Genomic DNA, 18,871 nt, shown 5'->3' with positions numbered 1-18,871 from the left:
CATCAATTTGCCATAATTGAGTAAAAGATGATTGTAATGAAGTAAGAACCACAGCCAATAAGCTGTGGGAAAAATAAATGCAAGTAGAGTGATTTCTCAGATAGACCAAGACGTTATGAGATGGTGCTTATTATAATAGTTACAGAAATTTTCATTGTCTTAAGTGTGAGCATCATCATTGGGAATGTGGTGGGCTGGGACCTGGGGATTAAAAATGGCAGCAATAACACAACATAGCAATAACAGACATAGAAATAAATGCAGTCTCATGTGCAGCTAGGGGGAGCCATACTCTATGAAATAAAATGTTAGTATTGACTCTTTGGAAACTATTTTCATCACTTCTCTTATGGCAGTAACTTTATCAGCAGTGATGAAGTATGACCTCCAGCTGGTGATCATCATAAACCAAACAACTGCCCACATAAAACTAATCAATTATATTCTCAGAATATCATTTGTCTATAAACACAATTAATTTTTTAATATACAGTATGCATACAGTAAAAAAGAGTAAGAAGAAAAGGACCACATTTACACATTTCATTTTCATTTTCATTACATCTAATGAATTAAAAATACAAATCAAGAATAAGATGAGGAAGAAATAAAAAAAACAACAATTGCCATTTGATGAAAACAAATATTTGAATTCCTTTCAGGGATTTGTGATGCAGGGGTTTTTCCCTTACTTTCCCTCCCCTTTTTAGTAAAGTTTATTTTTTCCCAGATCCCACCTTTTGTTAAAGGCTTCTTCATTGTTTCTCCATTAAATATACCTCCTGTACTGTCTTCTAGTTTTTGATTAGTATTCATTTTTCATGTTTAATTTGGGGGTCAAACTGCTGTTAAAATCAATTCTAACTATGCATTGTCAAGGAGAAAAAAAAAGGTGCAGAACCCTTGTGTTAACATATAAGCAGATTCCACCTGTAGCTCCCCAGGCCACTGTCAGCTCCACTGGCTTAATAATTGTCAACATGTCGGAAGAGTAGCAGAGAGGAAGAGAAAGACAGAGAGATCTCTATCGGTGGGGAGGTGGAGTCTCTCTCATTCCTTCGGCCACCTGTGGCACTCGCTGTCAGACCATGGACTGCATGCAACAAACGAGACACAACATCCCCGGTGAGTCCACTGCTGTCTCTCAGCAGAGAAAAGACATGGGAGAGGTGTGTAGCACCTGTTCTGCTCCATAGACAATGAATGGGAGAATGATTGGATGGACCCACAGATTGTTTGAGCCTCTATTCTCTAGTATCGTCAGCTCTGCACACCTGTCCCATCTACCATCTTCCTCAATTCATTCTCTATCAGAGGAATAACACGTGCGTCCTTAAATTGAGTGTAATTCCCCTTTAGTTGAGTTTTAAACTGAGTACTTTAACTTTTCTATCTGGATACTTCTACTTTTACTTAAGGATTTCTGCGTTTCTTCTACAACTGATTGACAACATGGGTGTTTTTTCCTCACTGGAACATGCTAATAAATCTACACAGACAGGAGTTATGATTGTAAGTAGCACGTTTGCAAAGTATGTGGTCATACTGTAATTATACAAGAATGTGAGGATGGTCTGGTGAAAGTATGTGACAGAGAGGTCCCACGATGATCTGTCATAGCAGGCAGCACAGGTGTTCAACATGCAATGTGGATCAGAGACCTTCAATCCATATCCTATGTTTTAATGTGTGTGATATACATTATATGTTGTGTGTTGATGTGTCAGTGTTGTATCTCAGGAGAAGCAAAAGCCAGTTTTCTGCCTTTTGTGGACAATTAGACCTATTCTATTCTATTCTATTCTATTCTATTCTATTCTATTCCGCCCAACACACACACACACTTGTGTTGAGTATCCTGGATATCCATTCTGTATTCTCCAACAGCAGCAGGCGATCCAACTATTCAGTCTGTACATGTACCTGATGTCAAAATAAATACCTGATGTCAAAATAAAAGCCACCAGCATCCTGGGTTTGAATACAGAAAAGCCTACAGTATTTAGATTCAGGTGGGCGCAGGTCTTCATAACAAGACATGTGTTTTCTTTTTTTGTTTTTTGTTTTCTTCCAGGCACAGATAATGACCGTTGCCGACTGAAGTATGTCAACCTCGAGCGCCACGAAAACCACGTTTCCCACGACACACTGGGGCTCAGCGGCCAGCACCTGGTGGTGCGCCGCGGGAAACCGTTCAAGCTCACCCTGCTGTTCCGCAGCCGGGCGTGGAACCCCCACTCTGAGGACTTGGTCTTGGAGGTTTGGATAGGTACTGAAGCTAGGTGGCTGATAGATGATATTTTGCGTTGATACTCAATATCTTGAAATTTGATCATTTTCATGGCAAAAAAAAACAGGATTCAGTGTTTCCCCCAGAATTTTATTCTTTTATTTTTTGCTTTATTGGGCAGTAATATAGTAAAAAGACAGGAAAGACATGAGACAGAGATGACATGTGACAAAGTTCCAAGGCCACTAGCCAACTGAGCCACCAGGTCGTATTCCTGCAGGGTGGAAAAGCCAAACAAGCGAACAGAAGTGAATAAAAATAAGTGAATGGAATAGTAGAAAAGGACAGGACAGGACAGGACAGGACAGGTAATGAAGGTTGTAACTAACTAATGTAATTGAAGGTCTGTTTGAAACCTTGAATCGGTCAAAAAATGGAAGTGAATGCATGATGCTTTCCTCTCCCTCCTTAACTAATTCCTCCTCTCACCTTACAGGCGGTCTATCGGAGAGGATCCCGGTCCATTTCTTCAGGGAGATGCCTGACTCCCTGAGCTGGACGGCCCAGATCTACCCAGGAGACATGCACCGTCAGTCGGTCATCGTCCACCTCTGCTCCCCCGCTCTGTCCTCGGTGGCTCTCTACGACCTGCTGGTCCACATAGAGACCGCATGGGACAAACGGAGCTACGCAGTGGGCAGCTTCGTGCTGCTCTGCAACCCTTGGCTGAAGGGTACGTGTCCTAAGTCAGTCTCAATTCTTGAGGCTCAAGTCTCAAGTCAAGTCTCAAGTCTAAATGTAGATAACAAAGTCAAGTCAGAACAAATCAAGAGTCCAGTATCAATTTAATATCTTAAAGAAAACTAAATATCTAGGACTTTTCAATGCAATATGGTTTTAATAGGATAGAAACTTGGTAAGAGCATCATGAGTTCGATTTCAGTTTCAGCTTCAATAAATTCAATCATTCCATACAAATTCAGAAAACAGAATTTAAATTCAGTCGTCTGCTGGAACAAATCTCATCACTTTCAATCTAAGTCATTTATACAAGATCTCAAATCAAGACTTTAGAAACCTTTTCAAGTCATCAAAGTACAAGTCAAAGTCAAGTCCCAAGTCACCAGAACTCAACTCAAGTCAAGTCTCAAGTATTCATGCATCAAGTCAAGTATCGAGCAATCAAAATTGACTTGAGTCTGACTCGAGTCTATAGTCTCATAAACAAAATGCCTTTTTACACTAAAGAAAATGTTATTATAAAAGTACTCCAACATGGAATCACCTATGTTTTTTTAAAGGATTTGTAATTTGATTACAGTGTTTCAACAGATTACAGTTACCAGAGTCTGATCATTAGATTGCTATCATTCTGTTGTAATCTGCCATTCCACAACCCTGCCAATGCCATTCAGATGATGCAGTGTACATGCCCCTGGATGTCCAGATACAGGAGTATGTCAAGAGTGATTTTGGGTTGGTGTACATGGGCACGCATCTGAACATCTGTAAAAGGCCCTGGTCATTTGGTCAGGTGGGTCAGACTGCATGGATGACACCACTGTGAATGCATAATCATAGCAATATCAGCAGCAGATAAAGCATGATCGCTATGTGAATCGTGTGTGTGTGTGTGTGTGTGTGTGTGCAGTACGAGCCGGGCGTCCTGGAGGCCTGTCTGAAGTTGCTGCAGGTCAGCCCACAGCATCTCAGAGACAAGCAGAGAGACTACGTTCGCCGAGCAGACCCTGTCTACCTCAGCAGGGTGGTGTGCGCTATGGTGAGGGCAGAACACACACACACACACACACACACACACACACACACACACACACACACACACACACACTCACTCACACTCACACTCACATACATGCACACAAATTTGTCATTCCCTGTCTTTTTGTCTCTTTTGTTTCTTTTGCTCTCCCTCACACAAAGAAAAATAGAAAAAAGAAAAAAATAGTCACAAAGTGCTGTACAAAGGAGCAAATAAATACAACAAAGGAAACCAAGCAACAACATCAGTAAAGCAAAAAACATAACAGCAAAGCAAGAAACTCAAGGGAAAGGACAAGTCATAAAAGTTCATCACATTAAAAGTGCATTTTAAGAAAGCAAGCAAGCAAGCAAGAAAGAAAGAAAGAAAGAATGGTCTTAACGTCTCTCCTGTCGGTCCCAGGTGAACTGTAATGATGACCTGGGGCTGGTGGAGGGCAGGTGGGAGGGCAGCTACAGAGGCGGGGTCCGGCCCACAGAGTGGAGCGGCAGCGCGGACATCCTCCACCGCTGGCTCTCCTCCAACTGCTGCCCGGTGCGCTACGGACAGTGCTGGGTGTTCGCCTCCGTCCTCTGCACAGGTACGGCGAGAAGTCGAGACTTTGCTTTGTGGGAAGACGTGTTCAAAGTAAATGCGTGAGGTCGGCATGTGAGTGGGAGTATATAGGTGACAAGATAATATTAATTTCTCCCAAATATTTGAAATATCATAGGTAACAATTGGGCCACTTTCACCGGAGCCAAAGAACTAACTTACAGCTAACTAGGTTAGCAGTTAGCTAAACTGTTTAACCGCGGTTAGCCAACTGGCGAATTTGACGAAGAAATTCCCGGTCAAAGTAAAAATATAAAATAGAAATGACAATTACTTCTTTTTCCATTCGTGGTGGTTTTGTCACCCTGCCACCCAACGACCCTCCCTAACCTGAAAGGTCACAGGTTTGATATCCGCGACCCCATGTCTGTCTTTCTTGGCTTGAGAAACACACTGGAACCTTACCCGCTCACTTCGAGGTCACCCTGGATAAGACATAACTAGTAACTGTAATGTTGTCTTTGTAAATATGCAGTGAAGTCTATAACATACTTAAACTTTTATAACATACTTAAAGAGGTTTCGTGTGACTGTGAACTGTCTTGGTAGTGTCTGTAGGATAAGATAAATAGTGTTTAGTTTTGTTCGGAGAACTCAGAAAACATTTTTATATTTTTCACTATACTTTGGATCCTTTTAGCGTGACTATTATCTACACTGGTTTAATCCCAGTTACCAGTGCCTCATGCCTGCAGAAAGCAACATTATCCATCTACATTAGCTCCAAAAGCTGCCCAATTATGGTCTTAACATTTTACGCTGGTTTTCCAAAAAGCCTCAGTGCACTGAATTCACTATGAAATGACTTCTGAATTTATCTAGACACAGTAAATCATATTTACTTAACTCGTTCTGCGCTTTTGTCTATATCCCAATTATATAAGCAAATTACTGGATCGTTTATTCTCCTTCATTAGAAAATTATCATGGGTCCAGAAATAGGCTTTGCTAATTCAGTTGTGTCATTTGTATTTTCACTATGCAGGCCTAACCTTGGCTGTAGTGCATGTTTCAGAAGCCTGGTCCTTCTAGTGTTAAAGACAAAATCTTTTTTCCCAGTGATGAGAGTGTTGGGGATCCCTTCCAGAGTTGTGACGGTTTTCAACGCGGCCCATGACACCAATGGGAACCTGAAAATTGAAGAGATTTACTCTACCAGAGGGGAGAAAGTCGGCCTGTCAAAGGACAGCATCTGGTTGGTCTCCTCGCTGAACCCCTGCTACATTCCTTGCTCACAAACCAGAAAGATAACGGTTAATCTTTCCCATAGCTATCGAGATGATTTCACAACTCATATTTGAATAGAATAGAATTTTACATTTTGTAGCCCCATATTGATTCTTTGAAACTTTCAATAAAACACATTCTTGTCAAAGGTAACATTAACTTAGATTTTGATGGTTTGAACTATTGCATATAGAGATGAATAGACCTTTGTGTGTGTGTGTGCATATCTGTGTCTGCTTGCATGTGTTTGTGTATGTCCATGTGTGTTGCATTTGCATGGTAAGTGTGTGTGTGCCCTGTGAGTGTGTTTTTTGTGCAAATTTGTATTTTTGGTTACATGCAAGTGTGTTTTCGTGTGTATCAATTCCTGTGTGCGTGCATGCATGTGTGTTCTGATACATTTGCTTAGCGTGTGTGTGTGTGTCTGTGCCTGTGTGTCTTCTTTCAGGAACTTCCATGTGTGGGTGGAGTGCTGGATGAGGAGACCAGACCTGGGTCCGGGGTTTGACGGCTGGCAGGTAGTGGACCCGACTCCCCAGGAGAAGAGTGCAGGTGGGTGAGAACGGACTGTCAGAATAACCAGAAGTAAGAAGAAGATGCATTTAGCGCAAGTTTTAAGGGATAACAATTTGTAAACAGAGTCTCTCTCAGACTATTTAAGTTTGACCTCTCAATTGTAGCTTGCGAGCTAGTAGCCAAAACACTTGCCTATCGCATAGTCTCTCTCTCTCTCTCTCTCTCTCTCTCTCTCTCTCTCTCTCTGCAGGGATATTCTGCTGCGGCCCTTGCCCGGTGGTCGCCATCCAGCGAGGCTGCCTGGGCGTCCCGTACGACACCTCGTTCGTCTACGCCTCCGTGGACGCCGACGTCGTCCGGCTGATCGTGCGCGGCGGCCTGGTGGTGGGGAGGAGGGTGGACACCCAGTGGGTGGGACAGCTGATCTACACCAAGAGCATCGGCTCAGATAGGCCAGAGAACCTGACGCGGGCTTATAAGAGGAGTAAGAGGGAGTCTTCTGTCCGTAAAGCTTACCAGAGAAAGAGAGATTTACTGAGGTTTATGAAAAGATTCACAAAATAATCAATGTGGATAACGGCATAGTCTAAAATGTAAAATGTCATGTAGAGGCAGTGAGAGTCTGAATGCCTACTGTATAAGATGTTCTCCAGATGTCTGATGTATTTTTTTTTCTTTTCTTTTTTCAGAAGGCCATGCAACAGCTGCAGTCAATGCACAACACAGAATGTGCAAAACTCAGTCTCTACGTAAGAGAGCATCTTTACCCTCTTTTCCCCATGCAAACATACATATATACACACACAGAGTTTAAAATGGAAGTTATTTTGCATTTTATACTGAACAAAAATATAAACGCAACACTTTTGTTTTTGCTCCCATTTTTCATGAGTTGAAATAAAAGATCTAAGTCTTTTTCTATGCACACAAAAGGCTTATTTCTCTCAAATTTTGTTCACAAATTTGTTTAAATCCGTGTTAGTGAGCACTTCTCCTTTGGCAAGATAATCCATCCACCTGACAGGTGTGGCATATCAAGATACTGATTAAACAGCATGATTATTGCACAGGTGTGCCTTGGGCTGGTCACAATAAAAGGCCACTCTAAAATGTGCAGTTTTATCTTGAAAAAATACATTTATTAGGCATTGAATTATAGATCTCACATGACTAGGGCTACAGATATGCATTTTTTGAAAACCAGTCAGTATCTGGTGTGACCACCATTTGCCTCATGCAGTGCAACACATCTCCTTCGCATAGAGTTGATCAGGTTGTTGATTGTGGCCTGTGGAGTGTTGGTCCACTCCTCTTCAATGGCTGCAACATGAGCTCTGGTGGACATTCCTGCATTCAAAACTTGCGACATCTGTGGCATTGTGTTGTGTAATAAAAACTGCACAGTTTAGAGTGGCCACAGTTTAGAGTGGTGTGCCTTGGGCTGTGCCACACCTGTCAGGTGGATGGATTATCTTGCCAAAGGAGAAGTGCTCACTAACACAGATTTAAACAAATTTGTGAACAAAATTTGAGAGAAATAAGCCTTTTGTGTGCATAGAAAAAGTATTCAATCTTTTATTTCAACTCATGAAAAATGGGAGCAAAAACAAAAGTGTTGTGTTTATATTTTTGTTCAGTATAATATGCAGAGAGAGAGAGGAAGGCAGAGGTAGAGAAAGAAAGACAGAGAGAGGAGAACTGGGGATGAAAGTTACTGTGCGGACATTCCGATGCAAGTAATTAATGGAGTTTTTTGTTATCTCAGTGGAAAAAATAAGCATTTTGCTTCTCTATTGAGCGTTTTGACATTTTAATTTGATGCCATTGTTTTTTTCACTCTCACTTCCATAATAGCAATGGCAGCTTCCTCACATCCTGACATTTCATTCAGCCCATTCGTTAATACAGGTGCGGCACTAAAAATGCTTTCAAGTGCCACATTTCAGCACTGTATCTCCTCTTCTCATCCCCCTCTCTCGTTCTTTATCTCTCACTCTCTCTCTCTCACCCTCGTTCTCTCCCTCTTCACCTGAAACAAATGTAATCTTTTCGTTATGTTTATCTGACATCTATTTGAAATACACGTCTCTGATAGGAAGATATTTGTAGCAGTGTAAGAGGAAATCTCATCTTCAGTCTCATTTTTTACAGTGTGAAGAGAGACGTTCATGTCTTTATTGCCATGATTTTTTAGAAGCTTTTTCAATTTTTGTCATAGCCCTTTCTTCTCCAGGAGGAGTGTCACCCAATTTGGAGGTGTCCCTACAGATAGAGAGGGTGCCGTTGGCGGGTGAGAACATCTGCGTGTGTGTGACTGTCACGAACCGGGCGAGCCGCCGCAGGGTGCTGGTGGAGCACCTCAACGCTCAGCTCAAACAGTACTGCAGCAGCCCACAGGAGAGCTTCTGGAAGACGCACAGAGAGCTGCACATACAGCCGGGTGAAGGTGAGGGGGGGGGGGGGGGGTATTTAGTTATTTTTCCTACTTAGAGTCAGACGAACTCATGGATGCCATTTTTATGTCTCTGCATGCAGTTTGAAGGTGTGGGAACGGTTAGCTCAAGTAGCATGGATAAAGTAGCAGCTCCTCCTTCAGAAACCCGCGTCAATCGATTGCAACTTCTATCTGACTCGGCTTGTTCTCACATCAATTCTTCCTCATCCTTTCTCTTCTCTGCTGCAGTTTTGACGCTCCACCACGCCATCCCTCCCTCTGAATACGAGTCCGTCCTGGCAGGCGAGGACATTGTGAACGTGGCAGTAGTGATAAAGGATGTGAGGACCAAGGAGAGAGTCCTGGCTACAGAGGAGTTCAACATCATCTCTCCACAGATAACCATAGAGGTACAGCACATACTGCAGCTTCCTGAGGGCTTAGCAGGCTAACCCTGCGCTCTTAAAGTCACGGGTTTGAATCTTGTCCGTGACTTATGTGGTAATGTCTTCCTTTCTGTCTCTTCTCCATCTTTCTCGTCACTTTCATGGGCATTGGTATGGGAACTCTCCATACCTAGCCAAAGTGAGTCCAAATTCAATCTTGAAGTTTTTGTCATTGTAATGGAGAGGCCAAAATTCACATCAGAGGAGCACTTTCCTCTGAAACAGATCTAATAAAGCAGGAATGCCACGCTAAGAGAAGTAAAACAGGTATATACTGTAACTCCTAACTGTAGGTCTTGTCAAAAGGGGAGATTTGGAGGGCTTTTTGAGCGCTTTTTGAACAGAAAATTATCCACTTTTGGGTGGATTGTCAGGAAAACATAGCTACACTCCTATGATCAATTGTTTCACCGTGTGTTGATCCGTACAGCCCAGCTGAACATCTGGATCATAATCACCTTGACTTGAGGTCAATATAATTGATTTGAACTGCATTAATAAGGAATTAACGATTTGGCATGGCATTTTCACTAGTGTCTCAGACCATTCAGCTTATAATGAAAGTGCATCCAATCCAAAATGGATGTCATATACCATTGTAATAGCTGCCAGAATACATTTAATGAAGGTATAGCTCTGATCTGAATAGAAATCGAACAATGTGACACTGGATGACTTGGATGATTTTGGTGTCTGTGTTCCCATCATCAATAGGACAATCTCTCAAAACTCTGTTTTCCTTTAACTGTGCTTGTCCCACAGCTCCAAGGAGGGGACAGTGTCCAGATGAGGAAGGAGTACACAGTCCAGGTATCCTTCACCAACACCTTAACCAAGGCTCTGAGTGGAGTTGTGCTGACTGTGGAGGGATCTGGCTTGTTAGAGGGCAAACACCAGACCAGGTATGTCTGCTTCAGATATGCTTATAGTGGCAGTATAAGAAATGTGCATTGATAAGAAACAAATTCCACACCAAGTAAGTATATTGTATTGCATTGTATTGTGTTGTATTCTGTCATTTTAATATATTTTATCTATTTTAGTGTGTTATAGTCTAGTCTGTTCATAAAAAGCAGGTAGTGGTGGAGAAAAACACAGTACTGGTCACTAAAGTTGGTTTCTATGGGTTTTGGGAACTATTTGCACCACCTATTACATCTGTTATTGCTTTGCTTTTTTATTTACACACATAAAATCATAAAACAAGATCACAAAGTATTGAATTGGATAACAGAAATGATATAGCAACAAAACTTAACAAGGAGAAAAAACGATATCACACAGCAAAATGATAAGGAGAAATAAAATGAATAAAAATAGACCTAATACAGAATCAAAGAGAAAGTGAGAAAGTGAGAGTGTAGTCATACTATCTTGAGAGTGTGTTGATAATGTTATGTGGGTTTGGCTTAATCTGACACAGATCAGGATTTGTCCTTTGATTGTCCTCTGATAAGGTCAAACAAGTCCATTGTGTCCAGTCCCACAGTGCCTTTGTGGCAGTGACATATAGATCTAATCAATTATCAGTTTGTTTGAATGTTATCTCAGCTCTCTGGCTCGCTGGCTGATCGGCCTTCATCTCTTCTATGGAGAATACAGTAGCATTAGGCTATTTGGATTGCTATAATTAACCTTTAGTGACTGGTCCCATTAGCAAACATAGCTTATAGCATGTTGCATGCATACAAAGAGGGTTAGGGTTGCCTGTTATGTGTTGTCTTATGATCAGAAAATACTTAGCTATATATGTCATTGTACATCACTGTATTGCATGATGGAAACTAATAGGGGAAAAACCACACGTTTGATTTCCAGTCGTGTGACATCACCATACTCATTTGCAGTGTTGGGAATAACGCGTTACAAAGTGTACTGTAATTACACTACTTTTGGCAGTAACTAGTAATGTAACGAATTACGTTTTCAAATTAAAATTAATAACGCAATTATAATTACTGAAATTTAAATGGGCTTGTTAACTCGTTACTGGATTATCCGGTTTATGATCATCCGACTTTACGTTGGAGCAAGTGAATCAAAAGACTACCAACCTCCCTGGAGACTTTATTTCTCAAAAGCAACTAGCAACAAATCTGGTGACTTTTTCTGACCATGGGAAGCAATGTTAATGTGTTGAATCCCAAAGCATTTGGCAAAAAATTGGTCCGGCTGATGCCGGTTTTCTCTACTTGCTTGTCTAATCCAGAGAGTCTGATGATCACAGCGCTTCCCACAGCAGGGGCTGTAGGATAGGGTCCACTTGTAATTGTTACCGGCGTATGCTGAAACTGGCCCTGGTGGGCGGAGTCAGCAATTATATTAAACCAGGCTACTCCGCGGTCTGCTTAACAAGTGCAGCATTATATATTGATATGCAAATTATCGTATGACATCATCTGGCGGCTTCTAGCGACTTTCTGAGCAGCCAATAGCTACTTTCCTTGGAAAAGAGTTGGCAACACTGCTACCGGTCCGGTAACTCAGCCCACACAGTGAACTAATGCTGATCTGAAGGCCTGTGAGGCTACAATAAATACACCTATCAAAACATATCTATTGTGTTTTATTGTTCCACTACTTCCTTTTCATCATAGTGATAATGGGTACAGTGATAGATAACATTTGACAGTTGTCTTGTCCCACACTGTGCCACAGCAACACTAAAATAATATAGCTATGTGTAATAAGAGAATTGAAGCAGACATTTAAAAGTAACGCAAAAGTTACTTTCCCTAGTAACTAATTACTTTTATTATGCAGTAATTGGTAAAGTAATTCAATTACTTTTTGAGAGAAGTAACTAGTAACTGTAACTAATTACTAATTTTCAGTAACTTGCCCAACACTGCTCATTCGCATAAAATAGCAGGTGTGAGAATTTATAGTTAAAAGTACATTTTCACAATAATACAACTTTTACTTTGTAGACAATGACTTTTACCACAAGGTTTCATAGCGTCCAGGTGTGAAAGAGTGAACTGTCTCCGCTCTGAATGAATTTGGCTGAAGACCACAGTCAGGTTAGTCAGGACAACCATGTCCCCCGGTCACATTCCAACACTGTCAGACACTGCTTTGCATTTGAGCAGTGAATGAAACATGTGTTTTGTGGCCCAAGTATCTGAGGAATGTGGTCTGGGAATGTTGTCAGGCATGTTGATGTTTTTACAACTGCTGGAGCAGAACATTGTTGCATCTCTATATGGTTTTCTGGTTCAGAGAGCAGAGCAAGGCACTAGCACAGCCAGGGTTAGGGGTTCAATTCCCATGTGGCTGCCCATGCTAAAAGAGTGTGCGCTCATGGTGCTGTAACCAGCTTTGGATGAACGCCTCCACCAAATGGCAGATGTTAATGTCATATTAACTATGGTTTCTTCATCACATACATACATACTTAGTAGCCCTCTCCTCAGGCATGTAGAAAGACTTCATCTTCTTCTCCTCTTTTCCGCTTCTTTTTCTCTTCCTCCTCTTCAATTTGAGTTTACTGGACAAAATGTGCAGTCAATTCTTTGCAAACTTATTCTATGAATGTTTGGCTTTGGCTTTGGAAGAGTTTGAATCTGTCTTTTCCTTATGGTTGGATGCCCCCCTTGGCGATAACCTGTGTGTGTGTGTGTGTGTGTCTAGAGGGGTATTGCGAAAAGATTTCACATTTCTCTTCTGTCCCTCGCAGGATGCTCCTGCTGCAGCCAGGCCACAGCATAGAGAAGAAGGTCTCCATCATGGCCGCCTCGCCTGGGACTAAACTACTGATGGCCAGTCTCTCGCACAGCAGCAGCCCCTCCGCTGTCACCAGGAGCTTCCACAGAGTCTCTGTCCTGACTGCATGATGCTTAATGGAGAGAAACTCAACCAGAGCCCCCCCACCCCAACTGCCCCGACTGAGGTTTTGAAGGTTGACAGATACCGATATTTTTAAATCGAAGCTGCCAATAAGTGACACTTTTTTGCTAATATCCAGCATCTTTAAATTGGACAGTTTTCATACCCCAAAAATTCGAAGGATTCAGTGCTTCAATCAGTATTTTATTCTTGTCAGAGTGGAAAAGCCTGAAACAGCATTAAGACCATCATGGGACACTAAAACTCTCTATTGAAACCCAGACTAATGAAATTCTTTTACGTGGGTTAATAGGTAGGGTGAGGCAGATTTTACAGACTATAGAGGAGCAAGTAAAAAAAAGAAGGTCGCTGGTGCAATGGGTAAAGTCATGATACAAAGTGGAAAAGATTTCCCACACACAGCATTAGAAAAGGATGGAGAAAAGGAACTGAGAAATATAAAAAAGTGTTGTGTGTGGGAACCCTTTGCAACTAGGTTTCACAGACTGCTGTCCCTTTAACTGTTGAGTAAAATCCTCCCACAGCACACCACAATGATTTCTCTGGTCAGCTGTCTCTGGCAGTAATAAGCACACTTTGCAAAAGAAAAAAAAATCACAGAATACATGTGGACACCAAGAGCAGGTGAACTCCATGTATGGGTCACAAAGCAAGGCTGGAAAGAATGACTATTGACTTGATGAACGACTAGCAGATCAATTGACAGTTCAAGCCCAAGTTGGCAAATTTCTTTCAAATGTTCAATACATCTAATCACACTTTGTGGTCACATTGACCACAAAGTAGTATCTTGTCAATCATCAGTCATTGCTCCACTTTGTCCCGTGACGTTTAGTGGATATGGAAATGATATCACATGCAGGGACTTTGCCATTGCTTAGAGTTTCGTGAGTTGGCACCCCTGATCTTGGCTTACAAGTCAAAGGTAAAGAGAAGCTGGTTCACTCTAAATAAAAACTTAATACTGTAGCTCAGTAACACCACTAGGTGGCAGCATTGGAGTATCCTAAAAACACTCCCAGTCCACCTTGTCTTTGTCTTATTTCTGATGTTTTTTTCTCTGCAAATCACACAGATTAACTATTAAGCACCAAGAAAATAAAATGTGATACTGTTTTTCTACGTCAATGTGTCAGTAACTGTAACTCAGTTATTTTCTTTAGCTTTCATTCTGCCCTGCCACGGTCATTGGATTTTGCCACCCTAGGACACAAATCAGTTTAGTCTCAGACTAAATTAAAACATTTAGCTTTTCTTGTCATGTAGAGGTATTCTCATTTTTACTCTGAGCCATAATTTAAGAAACTAGGCTACATACAGAGAGGACATTTTGACAGTCATAAAAAGAGCCAGTTGTGAAATGAGCATGATGTCTTACAATGCAAACACATGCTCTGTGCAGGATAAGTGAGAGAAATGCGTTTACCCACCAGGAAAGGATTAGGTTGAGGAGACACGACTAGAAACAGGAGGTAGTTTCAAATTGAAATAGTGTGGTGGAAAGTAACAGGGCGGAGGGGTGGAGATATTTACCTTCAACGACTTGGGTTCAGAACCCAATTCATGACAAGTTTTTTACATTCAGTCAAAGATTAAAATCCTCACTCTAACCTTAACCAAAGTTGTTTTACCTAAACTGAACTGTTAGCTCACCTTTTCATGTGACAAACAGGTGAAAATGTCGAGTCCAATTCCTGCTATTGTCACATAATCCTTTCATGGTGGAGGAACGTACTGTAATCTTCACATAATTTGCGTCCACAACACCAGAGTTCATGCTCATTTCACAAAATTTGATAATAATAATAATTGATTACATTTATATAGCGCTTTTCTAGGTACTCAAAGCGCTTCACATATGGGGGGGAGGGGGGACTCAACTCATCCACCACCGATGTGTAGCACCCACCTGGGTGATGCACGGCAGCCAGTTTGCACCAGAACGCTCACCACACATCAGCTATCTCAGTGGAGAGTAGAGGACTGAAAGAGCCAATTAGGTAACGAGGGATGATTAGGTGGCCATGATGGAAGGAAGGCCTGTTTTGGGAATTTTTGCCAGGGCACCGGGGTTACACCCCTACTCTTGCGATGAGTGCCGATGGGATCTTTATCGACCACAGAGTCAGGACCTCGGTTTAACGTCTCATCCGAAGGACGGTGCTCACTCACAGGACAGAGTCCCTGTCTCTGCCCTGGGGCATTGGGGATATTATGCATGAGACCAGAGGGAAGAGCACCTCCTACTGGTCCTTCAACACCACTTCCAGCACCAGGTGGTCTCCCATCCAAGGACTGACCACAGCTAAACGTGCTTAGCTTCCCAGGCAAGCTAGCAATGTGATGCAGGAGCTATGGTGCTGTCTGAATGTGTTGCATAAAAATGAACCAAAACTTCAACACACACAATCTGTTTTTTCATCATTGTGGCACAGATTCAGTCTATTTAATGCTGTCTAAACTGGATCCAACAAGCCCAGAAGCCATCTTGGCTTACTAACCACACTGACTGAAGCTGGTTTACTGTAAGAGACTGGACTTCTGGAGACATCACACTTATAGATTGTAAAACAATACTGAGCAAGGTGTGAACTTACACTTTGCTGCACTTTTTGCACTTTTCCCCATCAATACGACAGGCCCGTCATCTCCACTCTGTGTTCAGGCCTTTCATTTCCGTGTTCCCTTTCCGCAGACAGCTGGGAGAGGACCGGAGGTGCTTCACGGGTAGATACCGTGTTCCCGCGCCAACGCAGCTTACGAAGGCGGGATGGTTTTAACCTAAAGGATACGGGGCCGACACGTGTGTGTGTGTGTGTGTGTGTGTGCAGCGAACAGCTTGCGTTCTCACCCCGGTGTCAGGGAGATTGAGGCGGAGGCGTTGGCAGACGGAGACGATAATCAGACTCCACGCTCGCTGATTTTCAGACAAATTAAACGTCAGGGGAAAGCAGGGAGCGGGACCGCTGGGCTGCTTTGAAAAGCCGAGGCTATCATAAATTATTAATGGCTCCCCGTCTCGCCCTCCCTCCCTCCCTCCCTCCCTCCTTCCTTCCCTCCCTCCCCCCTCTCTCTTCGTCCCTCCCTCGCTTCATCCCCTCTTCTCGTATTCCTCCTCGTCTCCATGGCTTTTTGTTCTTCCTCGGTCGTCCTCCTTGCTCCTCGGCCTCGGTCCGTTCCGCCCTCCATTTCTCCCTCCTTGCCCCTTTCTTCATCCCTTCTTCCCTCCTTCCTCCTCAGGGGGGGGCATCACCTTTCCCTCCCCTCCTCCCTCCTTCATCTTCGGTCTCCAATGCTTTTTCTTCTTCCTCTGCCTCTTTTTCCTCTCTCCTTGCTCCTCGGTCTCTATCTCCTTCTGCTCTCCTTTTCTCCCTCCTCACTTTCTTCATCCCATCCTCCCTCCTTCCTCTTCGGTCCCCATCACTTTTCCTTCCCTCCCTTCCTCCCTCCCTCTCTTCATCCCTCCCTCCCTCTCTTCATCCCTTCCTCTCCCTCTACATCCCTCCCCGCCTACTTCCTTCTCGCCCTTCATTGCTTCTCCTTCCCAGCCGTCGTTCCCCTCTTCATCCCTTCCACCCTCCTTACTTCCTCCCTCCTTCCTCCTCAGGCTTCATCGCGTTTCCTTCTTCCCTCCCTCCTTCCTTACTCTCTCCTTTCTGCTCAGTCTCCATCGTTTTGTCTCCTCCTGTCTTCATCCTTCCCTTCCTCCTTGGTCCCCATCACTTTTCCTCCCTACTGTCATCTCCTCATCCGTTTCTCCCTCCTTCCTCTTCGGCCTCCATCACTTTTTCTCCTTCTCGACAGTCCTGTTTTCCTCCCTCCTTCCTCCTTGGTCTCCATTGCTTTTCCTCCCTCTTTTCATCCCTCCCTCCCTTTCTTCAACTGTATCACTTCTCTTCTCCTCCCTCCCTCCTTCAACCCTTCCTCCCTCCTTCCTCTCGGCCCCCCATCATTGTCCTCTCTTCATCTCTTCCTCCCTCCTTCCTTCTCAGCCTCCATCACTTTTTTCAATTTCAGGAATAACATTATAGTTACCAATAAAAAAAAAAGTAATTACTTTTGTTGTCACCCCCTCTAAATATCAGCTTGAAGATGAATTATCCAGAAACGATCCACATCCCCCCATTCATTCATTCATTCATTCATTCATTCATTCATTCACTCACTCTAAGCTATACCTTCGATACATTACATGAGAAATGGTAGAAAAGTTCCTCTGGGTGTAAATGTTGCCACTACTTTGATTCTCTCCAATAAAAGATCAATGCTGTTGGTTTTATCGTTCACAGGAGAGGAAACCGAGTTATCTTGATTTTTTTTTTTTGAAGGGAGGAGAGGATGTAACGGTGTAAAGTAATATTCCGAGTAGCGAAGCAGGTCATCGAGTTGTAAAGTAAAGTAACATCATTACTCTGGAAATAAAACAACGAGTAGTGAGTATCGTTTTACGTTTTGGACTAGCGAGCCCGATGCCACTCCCCCTCCCCTCCCCTCCCCTCCCTCTCGCGTGTCTTACAGCAGCGGAAGCCGAACGTCTCTAAACGTCCCGCCACAAGACGAGAGGTCGGACTGACAGATCTGCCACTTGATGGATTGGACCGAACAGACGGAGCAGCTGCGGAGCCCTGAAGTGGCCGTCCATCCTCCAACTATTCGCTAGATTTAGAGCTACGGAGCTTCAGCCCGCTGATTGTAAAAAAGAAAGAAAGGGGGGGGGGGGGGGGGGGGGGGTAGAGAAAAAAAAGAGATTCATTCAAGGCTCTACGGGGCAATATGGACTCGTCCAAATGTTATTTGAAAGTACAGGCCTCCTCATTACGGCGGGTAAAATACGAGAGACTCCCGGTCAAGACGCTCCCGGCGAGGAGATAATTCTTCACCGCATTGTAATGGTCTATACCGGCTTGTATCTCTCTCTGTTTTGTGCTCCTGCTTTCACACACACGCACACACACACACACACACAATCTCTCCTTTACCCTCTCTTTCGCTAATTACGCACACACTCACCTCAAACACAAGCCCGGCGAGTTCCAATAAAGGCGGCGCTGATAATTATGATAATGAATCTAGCTACTGTCTACCGTCTATTGTCACCTGGTAATGAGTTTGTCCCGGAGGTCAGCGCTGTAATCGCTCATTAGCGGCGCTGGCTAACGCCTGGCTGTTTGTTTGGCGTATAGCGGCCGGCTGTCCTGTCTTTCACCATTGATCAGTTTGGTTTTCATTACAGACAATGGGACTGTGTGTGTGTGTGTGTGTGTGTGTGTGTGTGTGTGTGTGTTCCGACATGACCGCTACCCACTAGCCCGGCGCTGCCTCATTAGCTCTGTGCAGACGGATGTCCTGGTCACTGCATTTGTCCCGTAGAGAATCTCTTGCCACCGCTGCCTATGGGGACGTCCTAATATAAATGAATTGGCCCCAGCAGGTTCTCTCGCGCAACCGCTTGGCAGGCCTAACATATTGTCTCGCTATCGCCGGCCTTATTTCTCAGCACCGGGAAGCCGAGTGACAAGTTTAGCCTCGTCCTGGGGAAGATGTCCTCATCCTGGCTCATGAGAACGTCTCGCTAATTTTTGTCATATAGCAATAGCTAATTTTGTGACGTTTTGCCTAGTGCGGCTTTAAGTAAAAACGTATGAAAGAAAGATATGAAACGATATGAATTTACAGCATGTCGGAAAATAACAGCAGTACAACATCCTGAGACTGAAACTACTCATTTCTTTCGTTCATTCATTCATTCATACCCCTCATTTTGTTACAGAGTAAGGAATTTGTGGCTCTTCCCA

The 18,871-nt window shown here is 43.3% G+C and overlaps 1 protein-coding gene across 1 annotated transcript; it reads left to right on the top strand.

Moving 5' to 3' along the window:
* Positions 1–1,081: 1,081 nt before the first annotated feature.
* LOC139660996 (protein-glutamine gamma-glutamyltransferase 5-like) lies at positions 1,082–14,172 on the top strand. Its single transcript, XM_071539309.1, has 14 exons — positions 1,082–1,125; positions 2,075–2,269; positions 2,727–2,963; positions 3,646–3,764; positions 3,882–4,010; positions 4,413–4,590; positions 5,664–5,799; positions 6,280–6,383; positions 6,598–6,831; positions 7,037–7,096; positions 8,581–8,793; positions 9,031–9,191; positions 9,990–10,129; positions 12,907–14,172. The coding sequence occupies exons 1-14, from the start codon at positions 1,089–1,091 to the stop codon at positions 13,061–13,063; spliced, it is 2,100 nt and encodes a 699-aa protein (XP_071395410.1). The 5' UTR covers positions 1,082–1,088; the 3' UTR covers positions 13,064–14,172.
* The last annotated feature ends 4,699 nt before the right edge of the window (positions 14,173–18,871 follow it).

Source organism: Centroberyx affinis, unplaced genomic scaffold (genome assembly GCF_046629955.1).
Source record: "Centroberyx affinis isolate AG114_WGS23_722 - 3 ecotype Tasmania unplaced genomic scaffold, CSIRO-AGI_Caff_v1 ptg000202l_1, whole genome shotgun sequence".
Taxonomy (NCBI): Eukaryota; Metazoa; Chordata; class Actinopteri; order Beryciformes; family Berycidae; genus Centroberyx; species Centroberyx affinis.
Note: the sequence above shows the minus strand (reverse complement) of the source record. Positions and strands in the feature narration are given on the sequence as shown.